The 23,805-nt window shown below is 39.6% G+C and overlaps 1 protein-coding gene across 1 annotated transcript; it reads left to right on the top strand.

Annotated features, from left to right (window-relative positions):
* Positions 1 to 201: 201 nt before the first annotated feature.
* On the top strand, positions 202 to 19,901 carry ccdc40 (coiled-coil domain 40 molecular ruler complex subunit). Its single transcript, XM_069676774.1, has 19 exons — positions 202 to 213; positions 652 to 809; positions 3,050 to 3,143; positions 3,631 to 3,803; positions 4,133 to 4,216; positions 4,588 to 4,807; positions 5,231 to 5,388; positions 5,482 to 5,604; positions 6,643 to 6,764; positions 7,112 to 7,355; positions 7,718 to 7,900; positions 8,353 to 8,598; positions 8,729 to 8,942; positions 16,064 to 16,233; positions 16,321 to 16,412; positions 16,823 to 16,943; positions 17,751 to 17,939; positions 18,032 to 18,190; positions 19,443 to 19,901. Exons 2-19 carry the CDS (start codon positions 657 to 659, stop codon positions 19,698 to 19,700), a joined length of 3,003 nt encoding a protein of 1,000 aa, XP_069532875.1. The 5' UTR covers positions 202 to 213; positions 652 to 656; the 3' UTR covers positions 19,701 to 19,901.
* Positions 19,902 to 23,805: the final 3,904 nt, after the last annotated feature.

Raw genomic sequence — 23,805 nt, 5'->3', positions numbered from 1 at the left:
TTACATTGAATGAATGTGGTCTTGTTGAGCGAAAACCATTCAAGACATGTCAATATTCACTAAGTCCACAGATAAGCGCCCGTATCAAACACATTTCATCTACTTTTAAGTTGCCCGAGTGGACCACATCTTCCGGTCCGGAACGATGAGCACCACACTTTAACGGAAGTTTGCGGTTGCCTAGTAACGGCGTAGGCTGATTGTGCTACGGTGGTGAGTATCCATGGCGTTGATGTTATTAAAATTCGATGGAATTATTAGCAATGTTTTATTCAGATATATGCTGGGGTTTTTTCTTCCTTTGTTACATAACTAATGTCCCTCAGCCTGACCTAAACGTCTACTATTGTAACTTTCGGTTAACCTCTGTCTGAGCTCGAATGGCCGCTTAAGTACGTTAACCCAGGGCTCGGGGCCCATAAATGAACCGTTACCCCTAAGATAGTTAGCTGTGGTTTCGCTAATTTGAGGATTTGATGGCAAATCCCAAATCCCATATGGATAACTTTGGCTACAGTATAAATTGAAACTATAAAAAAAATAGTACAGCTATAGTATGCTTATCTGTTTAAAAGGGGGCAGTGGGACTAACGCTACCTGTTAAAGGTATGCTTATGCAACTATCTTCAGACCACTTGTTTGTCATCACAGGTGTAATGCAGAGCGCTAGTGGGGAGGACGCGGCGGTTGGTGGAGAGGAGGGAAGGATGGAAAGCTCCAGCCAAGAGGAGAGGGACAGCAAGCTGCCGGATGGAAGAGTTAATACTGCAGAGGAGTGTGAAGTGACTGCACAACCTGTTCAAAAAGAGGTAACCTGTGTCAACTGAGGAAGTCTGTACTTAAGTCTGTTAGGTCACTATCTACCACTGAATGAGGTAACACAATGGTGATTGAGCCTATGGCCCACTGATGAAAGCCTTTGCATTTGCAGTATATAGTATTATTATAGACTTGACGCGTTTTCCATCACCCAGCAGTGGTTGGTCTTCCAGAGAAGGTTGGCGGAGCTAAGCGGCTGGTTTTCCAGTCTCTGCAAGTGGTGCGAGTAAACAGTAATCTACTATGGCTGAACAAACAAAGAAAAGATTGATGACTACAGATACAACTTCAAAAATAAGTGAAAATCCAAAGAAAAGGAAAAAAAATTCAACCCTCAGATGAAAGCAAACAGTCTAAAAAGGAAAGTGACCGTCAGCGAGGAAAATCAAGAGTTACAACCATAACAAAGAGAGCCAAGCATAGACGTCTGGTTGAATTGGGAAGTGTACTCCTTTGGCTGCCACATACTGCCAAAGGTGCCATTAAAGAGTGTGAAACTAAAATCTTTGAGACTAAATCTTACAGTGTACTTACAGTGTAGGTACAGGGAAACAGTGGAAACTTCATTATACAGCCCGCAGCCCTCATCTTACTGGGTACTAACAGAGTAAGCACAGTGTAGGTATAGGAGAACAGTGGAGATACTTAGAGTAACTAATTTCTTATTTTCGCTAAAGTAACCCGTAAGTATGTAAAACCTCCAGAATACTTACAGTGCAAGTAATTTGTCCTTTCCTCTAAAGTAACCCGTGAGTACCTAGTACTTACAGAATAATGAGTATAAGTAATTTCTCATTTCTTTAAATTACACTGTAGGTACCCAGTACTGACAAAATACTTACAGTGTAACGTTTTTGTCCAAGCCTCTAAAATTCCTAGTTGTTACTCCCTTACTCCATTATACCTACATTAAAGAACAGATACATATGGCGATATTACATGCTGTATTATAAAGCGTTACCATGTTTCATTTTGCACTTTTTACTCTTTTATCAAATCCTTATGGATTCATGTGGATTAGGGATGTGCACTTTAACCGGTTAACCGTTAACTAACTGTTAAGAATTTTAACCGGTTAATACTACCAGTTAAACAGTTAAATAAAATGTAATTGTTTTTAATATATATATATATTTGGGAAACACACCATTTGTTTTTGTTAGCTGAGCTAAGCCTGAGAGGAGACCAAAATGAAACTAGCAGTTAAACAGTTTAAAAAAACTGGAAAAAAAAAGCTTTGTTGCATGTCTCTGCTCCTGGGACATCACGGTACGTCTGACCCCACACACAGCATGTCGTCAACATGTTGCTATTTCTTCAGCAAAACCAGTAGACAAACTGTCCTACATAAAAAGAACTGGTGTAGGCCTGGCCTTTTTTATTTTACATTTCCATAGCCTGTTGTTAAGGTATTAACTGTTTTTTAAGCAGAAACGAACTTAACATTTACGCACGAGGCACAGCATCGTATCTCATTAATTATTTAAAAACTCCAGACACGCCTCAGGACCGTACAGGATCTTATGTTTATTAAAGTTCTGTGTGCTTATCATCAAAGAAAGGAAGGCTGTAAATGTTTGTTTACTTATTGTTGCTGCTGGATCACATGACTGTATGCTCACTTGCGTGCATATTTGGACGCTGGACAGTGTATTAATATCTGTGGGCACGATTGTCGGTGCCACAGGTAGCTATAACTTTGTGTGTGCTTTTGCAAGTATTAGGGAGAGCACGCATCAGGATAATCGCGTATGATGGAGCTTGTTGTCGGTCTCCCATAGTCTTCTGGCTGTTCTTTATAAATCAGACTTTTATCCAGTCCAAAAAGTACATTTTAAACTTGTGGGTTAACCGGTTATTAACAGTTAAGAGGGACGGTTAAGTGTTCTAAAAAAAAATCCAAATGCACATCCCTAATGTTACATTTTTCCATGTGTTGTGATATCGTGCCTTTAGTATGTGTGTATATTATAAGTTAACAAGAAATCTAATTGATTATAGTGTTGCACACAATGTCTGTCCTGCAAAACAAAAGATCCCATAACACTCTAAAATGTAGACATACACTACCAGTCAAAAGTTTGGACACATTTTCTCATACAAGTGAATGGGAAAGTGTGTCCAAACTTTTGACTGGTAGTGTATCTTAAACTACACACTGTCTAAATCCTAATCAGTGTCATAGACCTTTTATACATGCTTTCTGTCTGTGTCCTGGTGTGGCTTGCAGAATCAGCCAGGACCAGTGCCTGATGTTGTGACACCCCAGCCTTATTCTGACCGCAGTGGTGCAGATGAATACTCTCCTGGAGCCATACATTCAGGTCAGTCACACAGTAACACTCTTTGGGATTCGCAATTTGTTGTAGTTGTCCTATCCCGAGGAATGGGCAAGTGTAGCACAGAAATCAGTATAAATTAACTACTACAGTAAGAAGTGCAAAACAGCTTCTTAAGGCTGGTTTGCTGAGGATTCCCTTTTTCAAAAGCTCTTTCTGTTGTTTTAGACTAAATACATGAAACTTTTATTATCAAATGGCAAGATACTTTGCCATAAGATAACAGCACCTTAATTCACTTACACTTCCTGGTGATAGTTACTATAAACAAGGAGAATAACATGGTACAAAAGCATGGGTCAGTAAATGGAGATAAAATGCTCATATATCCCTTTGGAAGACACAATCAGAGAAAGACATAAGGTACTTCCAATTACATATTTACAAGTTCTTTATCACTCATGATTCTTCATCATTTTTAAAGTTAGATATTTTGATTGCTTTAAGAAGGTCCTTTTTGTCTGTTTTTCAGTGCAGGGAAATGTTCCTCTGGTGCCGTTGATACCTCACCTCTTAGGCCTTAACACATCCGAAGAAATGGAGGATCAGGATCCACTGCCAGAAGAAGAGGAGGAGGAGGAGGAGGAGGAGGAGGAGGAGGAGGAGGAGGAGGAGGAGGAGTACATTGTTCTTGACCCTGAACATGTCTGTAGCTTCTCCTTCAATATTAATCAAATCAGTACTTCTAAGAGAATAGGTTTAGTCTTCTTCTTTTTTTTAAACAGAGTAATGGAAACAATGTCACTATGTCTAGTCTATAGGTGCATTGGTAATACTTAAAAGTAAGCTTGTGCATTCCAACAAATATAGAGTGGGCAGAAGTATCCACTCAGCTGTCTGAAAGATATGTAAATGCTACACACAATGAAGAGTTAGTTTGAAGTCATAGACATATGTACTACAATTGGTTCATAGTCATAAATTCATAGTTATCTAACCCACTGTAATTATATTGATGTTTGATCTGTTTGCAGGATCTGGTCAGAAGGCAGCAAGCTGCTTTAAGCAGCCAGCTCAGAAAGCAGCTGGAGAGGATCAACCTGAACCTGAAAGAAAAGGTTGGCTACTTTTCTGTCAACAACAAATACACATTGTTTTCTGCTCCTTTCTGTTTTTTTCTCGTCTTTGCTCCATTAGTTCTCAAATACACATACACTTAAAGAAGCAAACATCCTGTAGTCAACAAGCAAAGTCAGGGAACATTTCCGACTTGGCACGTGGAGCATCTCAATACGTCCAGAAGATGGTGCTGTTGACCTGTGTAGACATTAGAATTGCACTTCTTTATTCTGCTCTACTGTCGCAGATGAAGCATACTGTCTACTCAACCAGCATAGAAATATTAACAATATGAAAAAAGGTATACAAAGTCAGAGATTATCTGAGAGTCTAATAGAGATATTTTATTCCCTCTCTTTCACTACCCCAGCTTGCAATAGAGAAGGCAGAAGAAAACGACATAAATGAGGTAGGGAATGAGTTGTTCAGGGTTCAGGAGCAGCTTGCCAGATTCCAAACCAGGCTTGAAGACCATCATCATACCAAGGAACGGGCTGAAGCCAAACATCGGCAGGCACAGGATCAGCTGGGGGTGATGAAGGGCCAGTATTCTGGTAGTACTAGCCAGAACAGCGAAGCCAAGGCCAATGGTGAGACTGACTTGCATTTAGTGGTGTTCCAGGGTTCAATGTTATTCTGCCTGTCCATTTACTATAAATAACAAATCTAACAACACTGAAATAATATGTTTTAATTTCCATGTTTGACAACAAATTTGGAAATCTGAGAAAATATTTGTAAAGATAGGTCAGGAAAGTGACACAGATTCAGAAATGTGTTTTAAGAAGCCATGTGAATTTCAGTTTTCAGTGTTTGTGCAAAATATCCAATGGTTAAAACTTAATTAAAGTGATTTAATATGTCATCATTGTTACTTCCTCATGGACTTTGAACACAGCCTTTAGTTTGATCCATTGGATATATAGTACTGTTTGAGCAACAGCAAAACAGCAACAGTACAAGTCCACTTAATGCATTGTGTCAATTTTGATTGCTGTGTATCTTTTCCATAGTGTCCCGGCTACAGTCTGAGTTAGACAACCTGATGCTGAACCTAGTCTTCACACAAGGAGTCAGTGAAGATTTGCACTCTCATGTAAAAGCTTTGAAGAATGCCAGAAACAAAGCAGGAGCTGAGAAGAACCAGGCCGAAGAGCAGAAAATGAAGCAGGTGGACAGGGCACATTAAAAACATGGCAGGTTTTAAAGTTGTGACCTTATAAGGTTAATTTGTTATTCATTGACAATACTTCTTGATCATCAGGATTTGTATGTGGGGCGTCTAACAAAAGATATGGAGAGGCTGGAGGAACAGATAGCCATGTTTGAAGCCCAGGCTAATGCTCAATCAGAAGAGACACAGGCAGCCAAAGAGGCTCTTTCTGAGGTGAGTATAGTATGGCACAAGACAGCTATGACTGTTAGTTGAAAGTGCCTTTCATCACTAAGAGATTACTATACATTCATGTGACTATTAAGAGTAAAATAATATGGACATTATTTTTTTGTAATTTGTAAAGATTAAAGGATCACTCGTATATTTTTTGGCCACTTGGGGGTATGAATTAGCTGTCATAAAAATATTGACAATTTGTTTCTCATGGCAAACTTGTTAGAAAACAGTTGACTGTTTACATTTTCACTGTAGTATGTACCAGTGGATATAGAGCAATATTAGCATTCATTTGGACTTAACAAATAACAGATGTAAATCCCATATTCCCTCCCATTTTAAGCCTAACAAAAAAATTTTAACCAAGTTTTTCACAGTCTATGCACTTAATTTGGTTGGATGATACTCTGTGTTACTTTTAAAGTTACTTTTTTTTTTGCTGAAAAGTCAAAAGAAGAAGAAATAACAGTATATATGATTATTATGACAGTACAGTATTGATGGACTTGAGTCACTCAACCATAAACAACAAAATTTAATAATAAAATAATAAAAAACACCAGCAGGAAATGCTGTTGTCCCTTCAGAACAACATATTGTTCATTTGTTAAAGCAAATGTAAGCCTCTAATGTTCTTTGCAAATTGTTAAATCTAAATCAGACTATATGCATTACATTAACGCACACTGTGTTGTCTGTACAATGCACTATTTGTCATTTTATACTGTAAGCTTTTGCACTCACCAATATCCTGCACATCTGTACAGTTTTTATGTTACACCTTTTGTACATATTTTGTATTCTACGTATTGTTTTTTATAGTTTTAATCTTATTGCCTATTTTTTATCCCATTCTATTTAAGTCTTTTATTTATTTTATTCTAGTTCTGTGTTAATTGTTCTGCACCAAAACACCAAAACAAACTCCTTGTATGTTTAAACCTACTTGGCAATAAACCCCGATTCTGATTCTGATTCTAAGAAGTATCTATACAAAAACACTCCTGACATACTACTCTTGTTTGTATGCAGGCTGAGATGGAAATAGAGTCTCTGGCCATGGCTCGTAAACAGCTGCTGCAGCAGTGGAGCTGCAGCCTGTTGGGCATGAGGAGGCGAGATGAGGCCTTCAGCGCCATGCAGGAGGCCATACGGTGAGGATGAGGACAGAATAAATTGTGCTTTTTCTAACATGTAACTGATGATATCCCTGCTCAAGACATGCCTTATAAACAGCATCATGGGGATGATGCGTCTTTGCAGTGAGGAATTTTGGTTTGCTGTCTTTAAGATGATGGAAATGAAAACCAAGATTGGATTTGCTTTGATAAAATGTGACTTTGGGGTCACATATTTCAACAAATATCACATTGTTTAGAAAATATAAAGAAAATACAACACAGTATTTGAAGTAGACCCATTAAGAATTTTAGATTTAGATAGAAAGTTAAAATATATTAAATGCAAGTGTCTATTTATTCCTGTGTTTTGTTTCTCCAAGCACCGTCAAGCACCAGGGGATATTGCTGGATAGAGAGATTGAGGCCTACAAGAAATCCGTCACAGAGGAGCAAGAGTACAACGAGACACTAACTATGCAGCTAAAATGGTCCCAGATGGATGGTGACACCTCCAAAAAGCAAATCACACAGAAGCAAGGCCAGCAAGAGGCTCTGCATGCCCACTACAGCACCTGCGTCCGCACCCTGAGAGAGACTGAACGCACACTGGCCAGGCTGTCTAAGGTGCTCTTTTGACAGCTTTGCACCCGTTTGTACAGAGAGGTGTCCTCTTGCAATTAGAGATGTAACCACACCATTTTTCCTACCAAATACCAATTATAATATCTACACTTGGTTGATACTAACCAATCAGATACTAGTGTCATTAAAAAAAGATATGACACTGGTGGAAAAAAATACCCCACTGTTGCTGTTTGTTATTGTAACATGATGATTTACCTAAAACCTAAAGATTTTGGGGAACTAACACTTAATGGTATCAGATCTTTGCATTGACTAGCATAATAGCAAACACCTTTTCCTTAATTTTTTCTTTCCCTCTGTAGCCATTCCTCTCTCCAGCTCTTTTTTCTTTATTGCTTTAGGAAACCAGCACCCACCAGGTTGAAGTCAACGATCAGAGGAGGCAGTTGGAAAAAGAAAATGCTGTGCGTCTGGAGTTGGAGGACAAGATCATGACTAATATGCAGCAGAAACTCACCCACAACAAGGCTGCCAAATACTCCCAAAGGCTTACCAGCAAGATAGCAACACTAAAGAGGGAAAAGGTAAATATGGGATTTAGAAAGAAAAAGCATTCAGAATGTTTGAGGCTGTTAAATATTAAATATAAAAGGTTAACCATCAATCAATCAAAATATGCAGAATCAACACTGACAGCAAATGTCTGTCCTCTGAAGTCCTTTTTCACAGAGTCATCACAAGTGATCATCTTGTCATTTACATTATCATATTATTAAAAATATCATTATTAAAATTATTATCATATTCTTAGATTTTTAGTGTAAAACTGGACCTTTCTTAGTTGAGTTAGCAATTATTATCTTTCATTAGACGTCCCTAACTCCCAAATACCCCCTTCTTTCAAACTCTTTCAAACTCCCAACCTGCAGTTTGTTACAGTAAAAAAAAAAAAGTCTTCAAAATGTACAATATGATAATAATTAAGATGCATAATAATACTTTTCTTCATTGCTTGACTTCTCTCCCTCTCCTTTAGATCTCTCAATTGTGGCAGCTGGAGAACAACATAGTGGTGGTGGAACTGGAGAGCAGCGAAGTCAGCCAACATCTGGACAGCCTGACCCTCACCCAGGAGGCCCTTGATGAAGAGATTGCAAAGTACAACAAGATGCTGACAACTAACCAGGCAGAGATTTCCTCCTTTGTCATACTCATTGGGCAGAAGCAGGCCATCGTTGCAAACTGTAACAAAAAGATTGCACAAATCGCAGCCAGCACTGGGGTGAGTTATTCTAGGCAAGCAGTAATTCCTCAACTTCTTAAATGTGGAATATAAATCCTGAACAACAATTTTAATGGTCAGTTATTAACACCACATGCTTTCTTTGTGATTTTTTTGCTATTATTCCCAGCATGAGGACCTGAGTCCTCTGCAAATCAAGATACATGCATTGATGGCTCAGATTGAGGAGTTGGCGGTAAATATCGAGAGTGTCAAGCAGCTCTGGATGAAACGGCAGGGGATTCTAATAGGACTGACCCGGGAAATAGAAGCCAACAGCAAGGATATGCTCAAACTACAGACAGAGTACACAGGCATGCAGCAGAAGAAAATATGCCTGGAGAGTAAGTAATGTAGTTATAAAGAAGCACACATATGAAAAAATAAGACACAAAACTAATTTTTAAATATTTGATCAAATCAGTCTGACATCAAAATTGTATTTATTGTAAAACCATTGCAAAAATGCAGTAATGCAGTTCTCTTCTCGATCCCACATAAGCTCGGGATTCCTTCACCGTATGGAAAAATAATCAGCTTAATTCCAGTCACTTCCAGGTCTGGATAAGTATGATAAAAGTAAAGTTTGTGTTTTTAGGCGATTGTACCAACATTGTTTTTTTCGTATGTAAAATTGAGAATTTCTAAAAATGATTTGATCGCACACACAGAACATTTATTGTAGTATCCATGAATGCAGAGAATAAACAAGGCTAGGCAGATGCTGTACAAATTAAGTTAACTAACCAATTTTTAAACCCATTTTCAGTGCTCATATATAAAAGACACTAAAACATTTAATGGATACAAAAATATAATATTATATAATTTATACCCATCAATCCATTATCTATACTGCTTATTCTGCTCAGTTGCACGGGGGGCTGGAGCCTATCCCAGCTGTCATTGGCTGAGAGGCAGAGTTCACCCTGGATTGCTCGCCAGTCAATCCCAGGGCTATATAGTTTCTATGTTAGGGGAAAATAGCATAAATATGGGTGGCACCAATTTACTTTCTCGTCGGGCAGAGATGTCGGTGAGGACTCAAGATCCATAATTGCTAAATGGGAGTTAAAAGGGCTGGTCTGACAATCCCAAATATTGTACCTGGTCGGCTAAAGATTCTGAGGTGGCAATTGTAAGCCATATGCAAGGGTAAATGCATTGCTGTGAATACTTGGCAACATATGAGCATAAATAGTCAGAATTTAACATACACATTAACAGTTTGATTTTAAATCCATTCATTTTCAGAATAAACATTACGCTATTTTTACTGTGGTATGAAATGTTATTGGTGCAATCTACAGAATTATGAAAATTGGAGCTTTGAAAAGTAAGGAATACCTTCTTTTTTTTTAATACTTGATTTTTGATTTTTTTGTATTTGTGAAAAAAAAAGAAGAACAACTTATTCCCTCTAAAACGAAGTCAATGATACAATAATAATAAAACAAACAAAAAATAATGCAAAAAGAGAATACATTAAACATATCTCCACGTACACATTTATATACATAAGCATACACATACATACTAATGTAGATACATATACACACACCTAAGTGCACATTTATGTATCTAATAAGGAAGAGACCAACACACGTCATGACATAGACTAGACCAGGGGTTCCCAAACTTTTCCATGCCAAGGCCCCCCAAACAGCATTAGCTTCTGGCCGGGGACCCCACATCCTCACCAAGCAATTCTCGGACAATGTCTTTGGTAGCTGGTAGAATCAAATCCTCTCCAATTGTGTGAGGTTTTTTAGCACGAGCAATGTGGTATGAGGCTAAAAATGATGCCTTCAGGGCCCGCTCGGGCACGGTAGCTTGCTGTGTGAATGCAGCAGATTGCCTGACCAAATGCTCTTCTTTACGTCTGAAGAAGTCTACTGTTTTATCGGCCTCTGCCGGATGTTTTTGCATCAAGTGACGCTGAAGTTTCGTAGGTTTTAAACACTCGTTTGAGAGAGTCTCCAGACAGAGGACGCATTTCGGGCAATCATGGCCATTTTTCTGTATTGCTGTGAAGCCATACTTAATGTATGCTGCCTCATGAGAGTGAGTTCTGCTGAGTTCTTAGGTTTTTTTGCAGCAGAGTCCTCCATGGCAGGGCTGTTGGTCTGCTCCTTCGGTCTATTTGTTGTCAAAAACCTGTCCATTTTGCTCTAGCTAGCTACACGCAAGCTTGAGGAGCACAACCGCCATTATGACGTCGTTATGACGTCGTCATGCCGAATTTGCAGCTGAATTTTAGAATCTGAGATTACGGCAGTTTACATGTTGTACGGTTCAGGACAAATGGTTATTAAAAAAAATACAATTAAAAAATAAAATGTTTTTTTTGGGGGGGGGGGCTTTTTTCTCCAATTTTCTGAGGCCCCCCTAGCGCCCCCTGGCGGCCCCCCACTTTGAAAACCACTGCTTTAGACCATGGGCCATAGCTCTCTAGGTCCTGCGACCAGGTTTTTGTGAGCAATGGCTGATTTCTTTGTGCTTCCTCAAGTTGCAATGACCCAATATTGTGCAGGACCCCACCTACATCAATACGCCCACAGGCGTACAGATGGGTGCAAGTAGGATACATTTGCTTCCTACAAATTTGGAGCACTCTACAGAAATTGACACTTTTTCAGTATGAGTGCTGACACTGAAACAGGAAAGGCCTTCCTCAAACTGTTACCATAATGTTGGAGCACAAACTCTGCTTTGGAAAATATAATTGTGCTATAGTATTTCGACTTAAAATGAAAGCTGAGGCACTGAGGCAGCTGTAGGCCAAAAGTATGTGGACAGGAATAAATTACATGGTATAATGCAAAGTTTTTGAATGATGAATACAATCAATCAGAGCTGCTGCCATCATAAATTTGGCAGTTTTGACCAGACAATCAAAATTATACTTTTTCCCAGATTTGCCACGTTGTCATAGAGAACACATCACATATTAGTGCAGACCCAAGCTCTCTGAGATACATCTGAAAACCAAAATGAGGCTACAGTAATGCTGTAGTACTGATCATTGTAAAATGATGTATTTATACATATACACAGACAGTCTGCATAAACAGACAGCTGTAGCTTCGACAAAACAGAATGATTTTTTTTTTTTTTTTTAATGTTCACAACATTTAATACATGCAACAGAAAAGATGGGTTGGGATGGGGTAGGGGTAAGGGGTAAGGGTTGGGGGTGAAGGAGGGGTAAGGGGTAAGGGTTGGGGGTGAAGGAGGGTTAGCAGGAGGGGGGGTGGGGGGGTTGTGGACGGGTGGAAGGGTTAGGAAGAAAGGAGTGGGTAAGATAGGTAGGGAGTTAGGTTACAGAGGACTGGGTGTCCCACAGTTGTCACATGACTCAAACAAGCTGCAGGGTCACCCTCCTGACTGTTGCAGTCAGTTTGCACCCCTGTTCTTTTTCTTCCTCCTCTTCTTCTTTGCCTTCTTCATCTCTTTGTTATTTGTTTCTTTCTCTTCACTCCTTTCCGTCTCCTTCTCCAACATAACATTTTCTTTGCACTCCACTTTTTCTTTTCCCTCTTCCTCATTATTTTCTTTCTTCTGCTTTTCCATCTTTTCTTTGTCTTCTTTTATCTTCTCTTCATCATACTCCTTCACCTCCTCTTCCACATTCTTTTCCTCTTGCTTCTTTTTTGGAGCTTTTGTCTCCTCACTCCTCTTCATCTCCTTCTCCTCCTTTTCTTTGTCTTTGTCTTCCACCTTTTCATCCACCTCTTTCTTCATCTTCTCTTTCTTATCCATTATCTTCTCTTCTTCATCTTTCCCCTCCTCTTTAATTTGTATCTCTTCCTGTTCCTTTCTTGCTGTTTTATCCAACTGCTCCTGCTCCTTCATGACGGTGAGCATCTGAAGAGACAAAAACAGTATTTTTTACTGCCCATCTGAAACCACCTGTAAGAATACAACAAGTCAGTAATCTGAAGTGAAACACTGAGCTGAGACAGCATACCTGCAGCTGGTTGGCCTTATCAATGAGGCTCTTCTCCAGAGCATCACACCTGCTCCTCCACTGCTCCTCACTTCTCCTCAGCTCGTTGTCCTTTTGGGCCAGCAGGTGCAAGGTGTCAATGTGGGCTTTGGTTCTAGCCCGTCGCTTTTTAACCTCCCGTATGAGGAGGTCATCTTTTTCTTTGACCTGCTGCCGGAGCTGGTTCACCTCCACCTGTTTATGCTCTAACAGAATCTGCTCCTTCAGAGTTTTATTTTCCTCTTTGAGGGACTTTATCTCGTTGATTGCAGAGTACAGGGCATCTCTCAGACCCTGCACAACTGCATTAGCAGATTGTGGCTGGGGCTGCTGGGGCTGCTGCAGCACTGCAGCCGGTCTGTTTGGAGCATAAAAGGCACCAACATGCATCTGCCCAAAAGCCTGAAAGACAGCAACATACATATATGTAGTGGATGGATGGGAAGAAAAGCACAACCAGTGTGCTTATTCACACACTGTGTTTAGGGACAGTACCTCCTGGAGCACTCAACAGGGAGCAATTTAAATTGAGACATATTTAACCAAACCAGAAATCTCCACAGCATATAGAGTATTGGCAGTGTTGACTGTATTTTCTGTGTTTTACAAAGTTATGAAACAAATTCTGCAACATCTGTTTCTGTTAAGTTTGTTTGGAGTTAAGTTACAGCTGCAATAACTGCTTTAAGTTTTAAAACACTCACTAATGAAAACTGTACAGAAAAGAGGCTTCCTTAAAATATGAAGACATTGCCTTGTGAGGCATTTGGTGAAAAATGAGATCACCAAGAATTGCGTCTTGGTTAAATTAGACAATCTTACCCAGTTTCCTTGGCTGAATCTTCTGTCCATGACGGTACAGTTAAGGTGAAGGTGAGGCCGGGAAGATTACAGTGGTAACAGTTAACTCAACAGTTTAAGCACAGTTCAACTTGATATTGTCCAAATATCAGGACTTTTTAGAGTGGTAGATGTAAGAAAAGTTTTGGTTTGCAATAGTTGATGGTTTGTTTTCTAGTAAGACAGAGAGGTACTACTCAGGTCTGTTGGTTGAACGCAAATGAGCTTTCAGTATAGAACAGGCTGCATTCTAGATCTGTCCATTGTGATGCAACATTCTAGAGGAATTATGACGAGGGAGCATTCTGATCATGTGTTCCATCTCCTCATCATTCAAAAAAAGCTTGCAAGTTCAAGATCATAACTTTCAACAATAATGCACTAATATTCTATTTTCACAGGTCACAGGTACTGAATAGACTTTTGCTCTTGAAAGTAACAGGACATAATGGAGATGACACCCCAACCTGCATTACCACTAACATACCTGAGGCCTTAGAAAAATGTAACATTTAAGAACCCTGTAAGTTGCAAAGGTCCAAACTTTGAAAATGATATTTTAAGTGTGAGTGTGTTCTATGTGTCTATGTTCTCTGTTATCATAGAGATAACAAGACAATACACTAATCATGGGAAACTGCGAGGAATGCTTAGGTTTTGTTTACCATGTCCATCAGTCATACACCGGCTGTCCACAAACTAAAATCCAGGTGTGGGTATTTTACTGAGCAGCATTTCTCTGTTAACCAAGTAACTTCTAAAACATGCAACAGCTTCTCTGACAATTTTTTATAGATAGCAATAATCAAACGTATGACTACTGCAAAGCCTGGGCCTCTCTTTAAAGTGGTGAGGATGATACAAAATGGGTGTGCAGGTATAAACGTAACATAAAACATATCCAGGTCTCTGGTCATGTGGTAAAGACATACACTTGTCAATTTTTTTTTACCAAATACATTTTAGCATAAAATTCTTTACTGTATTAGTCCATGCTGAAGGGAAGCATGACATCAGCTCCCAGTTTGACACAGTTCACACAGTATATTCTTAAATGAATCATAATGATAAAACAAATGAAACACAATTACAATGGCATTACCATTGAACAACTCAACTGTCTCATGGTGGAACAGCTGAGTCCTGATGTAAATGGAAGAAATGTTTAAAATAAGCTTCAGGTAAATTGGAAAGTGTCTCCATTTCAATATTAGCCACCAGAATAGATGGTAGGCCTATAAATACATGGTCCACCCAAATGTCCCACCCACCAAATGTAAAAAAGCAAATGTGCCAGGTGCAGGCCCTTGCGCCATGTACTTTAGACCAGGGGTTTCAAAACTTTTCCATGCCAAGGCCCCCCAAACAGCATTAGCTTCCGGCCAGGGACCCCTAAACCCACAGACAACAGAGAGTGGGACAGCGTCGATTTTTTTTGGCAGCATCCTCACCAAGCAATTCTCGGACAATGTCTTTGGTAGCTGGTAGAATCAAATCCTCTCCAATTGTGTGAGGTTTTTTAGCACGAGCAATGTCGCATGAGGCTAAAAATGATGCCTTCAGGGCCCGCTCGGGCACGGTAGCTTGCTGTGTGAATGCAGCAGATTGCCTGACCAAATGCTCTTCTTTACGTCTGAAGAAGTCTACTGTTTTATCGGCCTCTGCCGGATGTTTTTGCATCAAGTGACGCTGAAGTTTCGTAGGTTTTAAACACTCGTTTGAGAGAGTCTCCAGACAGAGGACGCATTTCGGGCAATCATGGCCATTTTTCTGTATTGCTGTGAAGCCATACTTAATGTATGCTGCCTCATGAGAGTGAGTTCTGCTGAGTTCTTAGGTTTTTTTGCAGCAGAGTCCTCCATGGCAGGGCTGTTGGTCTGCTCCTTGGTCTATTTGTTGTCAAAAACCTGTTCATTTTGCTCTAGCTAGCTACACGCAAGCTTGAGGAGCAGAGCCGCTTGATAACAACCGCCAGGTCGTTATGACATCGTCATGCCGAATTTGCAGCTGAATTTGAGAATCTGTGATTACAGCAGTTTACGTGTTGTACGGTTCAGGACAAATGGTTATTAAAAAAATAAAATTAAAAAATAAAATGTTTTTTTGTTTTTTTTTGTGCTTTTTTTGTTTTTTTCCTCCAATTTTCTGAGGCCCCCCTAGCGGCCCCCACTTTGAAAACCACTGGACTAGACATTAGTATAGGCCTGTAGTTGGACCAGTTTTAAGTTTACAGCATGTCCACAGTTGCTAGAGGTAATGTTATTAGGTATGTGATATATTATATATATATTATATATTATGTGATAATATCCATTTTGATATGGAGAGGGGGAAATTTGACTTCCAGGTTAACACAATCCATTTTCTGTAAACAGCAATAGCATTGTCGATGAATTTTCTGGAACTTTTATTTAACTGCAGGTTTGTAATATTTCCCAAGAGACAGACTGGTGGATCTAGTGGTATTGGAGTATTTACAATTTTAGCTACAGCAGAGTTTCACATAGATCATGCCAAAAGGTTGTGATTTTAGTACATTGCCATGTGTAATGTTCTAAAAAAGTATGGAATTCTTCACATAGAAAAATGTGTTGTAACCCTGATGAACTGATATTGAACCATCTCCAAACCCACCAGGTCAGGTTGAAGTAGAGCATCGTGACGAGACCGAGCTGGAGAAGAATGCAAAGATGTTAAGGGGAGACCTGCTGAAGCTCAACACCCTGCTCAGCAAGAACAGACAGCTAAGCGTGGCGCTAGAGCAGGAGAATAGACTGATGGAGACCGACTTCTTGCACAGACTCAAGGCTTGTTATAACTGATTTATTTTTCATGTTGTACTTTTTTGGCAGTTATACTTCTTAAGGATTTTAAACATGATATACTGTCTTTAGGAGGCTGAGCGGGAGTCTATCGGGATGCAGATGAAACATGAGAAGACCCAGGAGGAAAAAGAGAGACTCCTCAACTGTCTGCTCGAGGTTCAGTAAGTTACATCTACATTCTTTTCTTTTTCACCATGAGTTTATGTATTTCTATGTCTGCATTGTAATGAGTTAACAAGGAAATGTATTCTTACTGTTCTTCATAGTTCCTGTCTTTATTCAGACAATTGATGATGTCATATTGTTATGGTTTCTTGTTACTTTAGATAACTGCTTAAAAAACAGTAACTCTAGGGTACTTATTTAAATATATAAACATTTAAATATAGTGATTAATATGAAAACATTTTACATCCAATTAATGTTAAAACAATCTGTTGAAATTCATTTTTACAGTTATTGGCAGCTAATATCAGTCAGGTGCATGCCTTAGTTCTGTTTTTTACATACATTGTTTGTTGTGTGTCTGTGTGTGTATGTGTGTGTGTGTGTGTGTGTGTGTGGCCAATAGGCGGCAGATAATGCTTTGGGAGAGGAAGATCCAGCTTGTAAAAGAGACTCGTTCTGTTGTGGACATGGAGATGGGCCAGGGAGACATGCAGGGGATGAAGACTGAGATACACCGTATGGAGGTAAAGCCTTGAGCACATGATGTTTATACCACTGTACTGTGTAATATTAAGTTGTCACCTAGCTGTTTACTTTTGGGTGTTATGATGTACACAGGCAGTCAAATTTAAAGGTCCCTTTGTGAAGACAGAAATGTACCCCTAATTCCTTCTGAACAGTAATTTGTCTGCTAATCTTTCACCTGTCCTATACTCTAAAAGACGTATACGTATTATTGGGAGAGCCCGCAAAATGTGTCTGAATTTCAAAAAGTGAAACATATTTGGAATAAAAACACTTTGCAAACATTGTTTTACTGTATTTGTGCTGTAGAGAAAATTAATAGGATCATATCATCAGTGCAAATGTGTTTATAACAGGTTTCAACCTTTATTGCAGTGTTGCAGAGAACAATGGCGTTTTTTAATTAGTTTTGGCCTTTTACGTTGAATTATATAGTTTTATATATTTACACATCTGCATAATATTCATTCCAATTTATAATAAGAAGAAGTCAGGCATACAAATAATGTTTTTTAAAATGCTGCTTCTTAGGAGCTCTGTAGATGTTTCAAACTGTTTTTTGTGGGGGAACTTCATCATCTAAGGAACAAAAGGGCTTAAGGATAAAACAGCATCCAAAATAATATTAGAGTACTGGGTTAAAGAGAGAGTTACAGAGAGTGAACAAATTGAATGGCTGAGCCTCTAGAGTAATTTTATAAAGTAAAATCCATCAGACATCGCAGCATTTTTCTGTGCTTTGATGTATGTTTTTGAGCTTGTTTAAAAATCTGTTGATTCCATCCAGCATGTGTGTTTCTGGGCAGGTGCGACTCAACCGGCTGATGAAGCAGCAGAAGCAGTTGCTTAGAGAAAGTGAAGACACAGTGGCAAGAAGGGAGACCATTGTGCTGCGCAAGGAGGCCATGCTCCACAGTTCCGTTAGAACGACTACAAAGGGTGAGCTGAACCGTGTCATACAGGGCCTGCGGCACAAAATCCAGGACACACACAAGGTAGGAGATTTACACATTGTATTTCTATATTTGTGCATGTTCCTGAAGCACAATGCACAATCATTTTGTGTGCCGTATGTATATTTTTTTAGCATGTGGCCAAGTATGAGCAAGTGATCAGGGAGCTACAGGAGAGCCAAGAGAGTTTGAGTGACAGGCTCACACAGCAGAAGCAGCAGCTGGTAGATCTCTGCGGCACCAGCTACGTTTTGGACCCTGAGTTTGTCAATCTCCAGGACACCAAAGACAGTGTAAGGAGCACGTTTTGTACTGTGTACTGCATTACAACAAATGAGTTCTTGCTATCATGTAAATTGACTGTGAATATGCTTAAAAAATGCTGTGTTGTATTTTTATTTTATTCCGGCTTTTACTTATGTTGTGTGTGTGACTGACTCTTTGCCGTACTGCCTCTTCAGTTCACACTGGATTTTATAATTTATTTTACAGTACTTTAAGCACTAGCTGAGGTAATCATCAATCCGTTGACATTTTTCAAATTATTCTAAGTATTAGGCATAGACTGTATAAAAAAATGGACGACATGACAGCTCCCTAAAAGTGAGGCCAAAACATTGGCTTCAATATACTGCTGACTGGCTGCAGTAAAGCCCGCCTCCTTCATGTTAACAGAAAGGACATGAGTCTAACCATAAAATCAAAATACACGGCAAATACATTTTTCTCAAACACAGTTTCTGTCATTATAGTTAGTTATTATCATGCTGATTTATGTACAAGTGTTCATTTTCTTGACAAATGTATTTTTAATTAGTTATTTGATGCTGTAAAAAGGATGATTGACAGCTCTGTTGACAAATACGGCTCCTGCAGCCGATCTGTTCCGGATTAGCAGAGTAGAGGAGGAACGGTGAGAGGAAGCATAACTAACACAATCACTGCAGTCATTGAAGTTTCCATGTCTGTTAACATTACCTTCAGACCAACACAAAAAACAGCTGTTCTCCTATAAAATACGCCGGCGTGCGGGATCTTTGCCATTTTTTCCCTGGTAATTTAAGTGTATGTTTTGGTTAGCGGAAGTGGCTACAGCAGCTCCACCTGCTGATCTCTACAGCGCAACTCTGGCTCCAAATGACATCAAATGTGAAAATGATTTCTGTACAATGAGACCAGATTGGGACGCGTCGTCCATCTATATACAGTCATTGGTATAAGGCTACAGCCCAAGTTTTGTAAACATAGTTGTTAATGGGGTTGTTTACTTAAGTAATAACTTTTTTGTCAAGGTTTTCGACTGAAATATACTCGCTGTCTTTTGCAGGTATTACAAAGGGGTTGTGAGAATGTTTATTTAAACATATTTCTTGGTCATGTGGACATTGCTGTGGATTTATTGAGCTTCCATTCATGACAACTACTCCCACGCACTTAGAATACCAATAATAACTACTAGTTGTTTGTTTCACCTTCTGGGGCACTGTGGGAAAGCTAAAGCACAAAATATATCCACACTCATTATCTACCCTTCTCTCCCTGTAGAACCTGGCCCGCCTAGTGGCTCTACAGAGCCGGACCAAGAAGCTGCAGGGGGTGAGCGGGGGCAGCTACCAAGCCTTATCCACCAGTGAATCCATCGGAGCCGCTCTGCAGAGCAAGATGGAGCGTGTGCACACTGCAAGCGCCATCCTGCTCCGTGTGTGTCAGGAGTTCCCCCAGCACCAGGGGGCACTGCGCAGGCTGTTGTTAGCACTGGCAGCACGTGCACAGGCCCTGGAGCAGGAGACGTCCGGAGAGTGAAGGAAGGATGTAGACATGACAGTGAGTACAGGAGAAGAAGTGTAGAGGGTGGAAGGGGAGGACATATTAGGTCAAGATAAGAGGGAAAGATTAGATTACAGATGACCTTATAAGAATGAGAGGTGATTTATTTTATTGTTTGCATTTTTTGTCCTTTTACTGTAAAACTGATTGTGAAACACTGTAATAAATGAAGATTTATTGGAGACTTACACAAGTAACTAAATCCTTTATAATGTGTGATTTATTTTAATCCCCTTATTTGTGGTTTTGTGCCATTTAATGATCAAAAGGTTAAAATGTTAGTAATGTCCTAAAGGGGTATCAAGATTGTTTCTAACATTAATGCAGCATTAATATAAAATCCAATTTTATAATTCCCTTAATGAATAACTTAAACTTAGCATAACTGTAGACTTAGCTCATACACCTTTTGTTGTACAGTTACTGAACCCAGTGGCACACAGCAGCACATCTGAGCTCTTTTCATCTTTGGCTAAGTCAGTGTCATATTTCATAGACGCTTAATCCCTTACTTTCTGCCTCATTTTGTGTGTGGACAGTGGATTTGAGCATGCTGTAGCAAACAGAGTGTGACAACCATTACATACTTGGACGCTGTCTCACCTGACATAGAGATGGCATGACACTTTGACTTACACACAGTAAGCTTTAGCTGACTTGTTGGAACTTTATGATTGCATGTAATAACAGGTAAGCCATCAGAGCATGGCATCTTTAGTATCTTTTCATTACCAGAGTGAAATTCATCGGTTTGGTCCTGTTCCATAAAAGACAGCACCGGCATATTCACAATGGGTGGAGATGTTTATACATACTCTGCTACTAAAAGAAACAAATCACACCAGTCCTGTTTGACAGTAGCGTTTAAAGTCCATTCACTGTAAACAAGCGCTGTGGCAACGTGTTTTGCATCATGACTGCATTGCAGAGCATAGAAATCAAAAACATATCCCACTTGTCCAGTACCTGCCGGCTTTACAGAGCTGGCCAAAGGAGCAGCAGGCCGTCACTGATTGCGGAACACGTGCATTAAGTCAACTGATTAAAAAAACAAAACACAAATGTCACACTCCTGCAAGGGTTGCCAACAAGCCATATCCATACAATGCTGTTGAACCGGCTCTTCAGATTGCATGACTTCCGTGAGCACAATCTTGTACCTTCACTGTCAGGACTTTCCACAGCACCTCTAGGCATCCAAGGGGGGTTTTCTCTATGTTCCCACAGTCATATGTTCAGTAACAATATAGGAGATTGGTAAGAGCTACCTTTTCAATTTTTCAATGCAGTATGTACGGTAGAATTCTACTTAGCCACTGTAGAGATATCACTATACAGTCTAGCCCGCAAATTTGAGGGGGTAGTGTTACTTAGCCCAGTAACATATGTATCCAGGGACACATACATTGAACATTCGACCTTTGGCAAACACATTGCTGGGAACATCAAGTCCTATGAAATGTTCCCAAATGTCATGTAAAGAGGATATTGAGCTGGGAAACATAAAGCCCTGAGAACATGGATATGCTCCCACTGCCAACTGTAACTGGCAGCATGCATGCACAGTCCCTGGAGCAATGCAAAACAAGCATCTAATACAAAGAACACAGGGTTCTCTTACCCAAGCTCTCCCTCGCACTCCCATTGCTGTAACTATCTCTAACAAACCAAACCAATACTTGCTAAGTGGATGTGAGAGATGACGTCTCCCTGACCTACAGTACTTGTACTGGAAGTGCTGTGGAGGATATCTTCAGTGTACTTTTCTGTAGAGTACAGTGATATAGCAGCAAAACAAAGAAAAACGTGCATGTCAATGTAAACAGCCCTTTAACAGTTGGTGTCCTGTTGAAGAGCCGCATTACTATAAGCCACATACTCTCTTGAACTTTTGAACTATTTCTTGATCGTAAATAACGGCCATTTTAAGCTGTTAGTCAGCTTTCCCATCTTTCAGAATCTCTTTCTCAGATTTTCGGGAGACTTGTGATCCGTTTATTGAAGTATAAGACAAAACTAACTCCTTGTCATGTAAAGGGCTTACTGGTTTCAGACCAGGTTTAGCCAATAGCAATGTTCAGTTGTTATGATTGGGTTAATCCCATTATTAAAAAGTCCTTCATCAGTGGCCGGCACTGATTATGGCACGTGGTGCATGAGTGCTCTCAGTCTGCCGTTCAGCAAAAGTTACACAGTAAGCCTTAAGGAGCTTAACCAGATAGAACATTCTCCACTTTACACAGAAACCTTTGCAACATTGCCACTGCAACTGCTTGTTGAGCTTTCCCTGTTAATTGTCTTTTGAACTGAAGATTATCTGTGCTTATCATTAAACATATATAACATATAACATATTTAATAAAGTTTATATAAGGTTTATTAAAGTTGAGCCTAAACGGCATTTCGAGAGTATCTAGCTTCCGTATTGTGACATATTTCCGAGTGAAACAGGACGTGCAGGCGGGACATATCATTGGAGGGATTTGATTTGATCGTTGAGAAGTGGGCGTAGACATACGTTCTCCACAGCGCAGTAGCTAGCTAACTGACCGAGCGTTCTTGGTGCTCTGCGGCTAAATGTTGCAGATTGATTGGTTGAAATTGGTTGGTCCTAGCTTACGTAGGCACACGTGATATTTTGTTTTTCAGAAAGAAAAAATGATCGGATTTTGATACGAAGAAATGGATTTTCTGTATTTTTTTCAGCCTATATTGTCAAATAGATGCACAATATTACCGGGGATGTGATCTAAAAGGATTAAAATGACATTTTTCATTTCACCTCTTCGAGGTGGATAACTTTTATGTTCTATTTCTAAGTTTTACTTTCCTGCTTGCTCTGCAGCTAAATATGTAGGAATGTAACATACGAGTGTATATTTTTTTCTGGACAGACTGATTACTGCAAATCGCATTTTTTATTACTGATCTATTTTCCTTCCGTATATTATCATACGTGCTCTTTGGGGAAACCCCTAGTTTTCAGTAGCCCTCACTGTATGATATGAGTGAGATAAGCAAGCTTTGTATTGTTGACAGAGGCTGGTCAGGTTACAGAGTATACTGGAGGAGTTTTGTAGATATGATGCAGGTGCAGGAAGATAATATTGTGTTTAATCCTCTTACGTGTTGTGAACTTATCTGTCACTTGTCAGGGTGTTACGAACTTGAGAGTTAATGTCTATTGGATGACTGCCTTGTAATTTTCAGTGAGTTGCTGTTTCCACAATTGTCATTTAATACTACATCTTGTGCGATAGCTGGGACCGTGTTTGTTATTTGTTTTTTTACAGTTAAATGATATTCTTTCAGTCTGTTTGTTTAACTTATCATATTTTCTGTAACTGGTGAGTTCCCTGGATTCCCTGCATCCTCTAGGGTCTTTATGCCAGTATATCATTTACAGTATGTTGACATGAAGGCTTCCATTTGTTTGCATACATTTTTTCCAGTAAAGTAAACACTAAGTTTACAACCAAAGGGGCGAACAGTACGACAAAGCCGAAGCCATGCCAGCTACACCCCCCACTTAATTTCCCGTCTTTAACAGAGAACTTTGCACGTCATAGCTCTCTGTTTGCTCATGTAAGAATGTGTGTTTGCTTTACTGTGATTAGGAATTATTAAGGCAAACCTGCGTGCTATCTAATGTTTCTGTGTTAGTCATTGTTCATCTACCACCTATGGCTCGACTTCATTCAACAAACACATTATGCTTCAGTCATTTATATAGTAAGGTGGGCATTTATGATGTGATTAGATACGGAATTAGCTTGTGAAAGCAAACAAACTTTATGAAGCCACCAAACACATGATTGGAATGAGGCATAATGGTTTTTGAGTGTGTGTTTGTCTGAAATATGATTGTGTGTAAAGAGTCTGTGTTTCAGCTCTGTTTGTTCCTGCAGCAGGGCAGTGGCCTTGTTGCACTATACTCAGAGGGCTTGTCTTACAGGTTTTCATACACACCCACACATAAACACAGACACATGCTTTGACACAAACACCGATAGGGCGTGGAAAAAACCTGGTCCTGTTATAGTGCTCTTCTGCCTCTTCCAGTCAGCACTGCTGTTCTGTC

The sequence above is a fragment of the Semicossyphus pulcher genome, unplaced genomic scaffold (genome assembly GCF_022749685.1).
Source record: "Semicossyphus pulcher isolate SPU_LCO1_2020_fin unplaced genomic scaffold, fSemPul1.0.p SCAF_27, whole genome shotgun sequence".
NCBI classification, from domain to species: Eukaryota; Metazoa; Chordata; class Actinopteri; order Labriformes; family Labridae; genus Semicossyphus; species Semicossyphus pulcher.
This window is presented reverse-complemented; position numbering and strand designations above follow the sequence as displayed.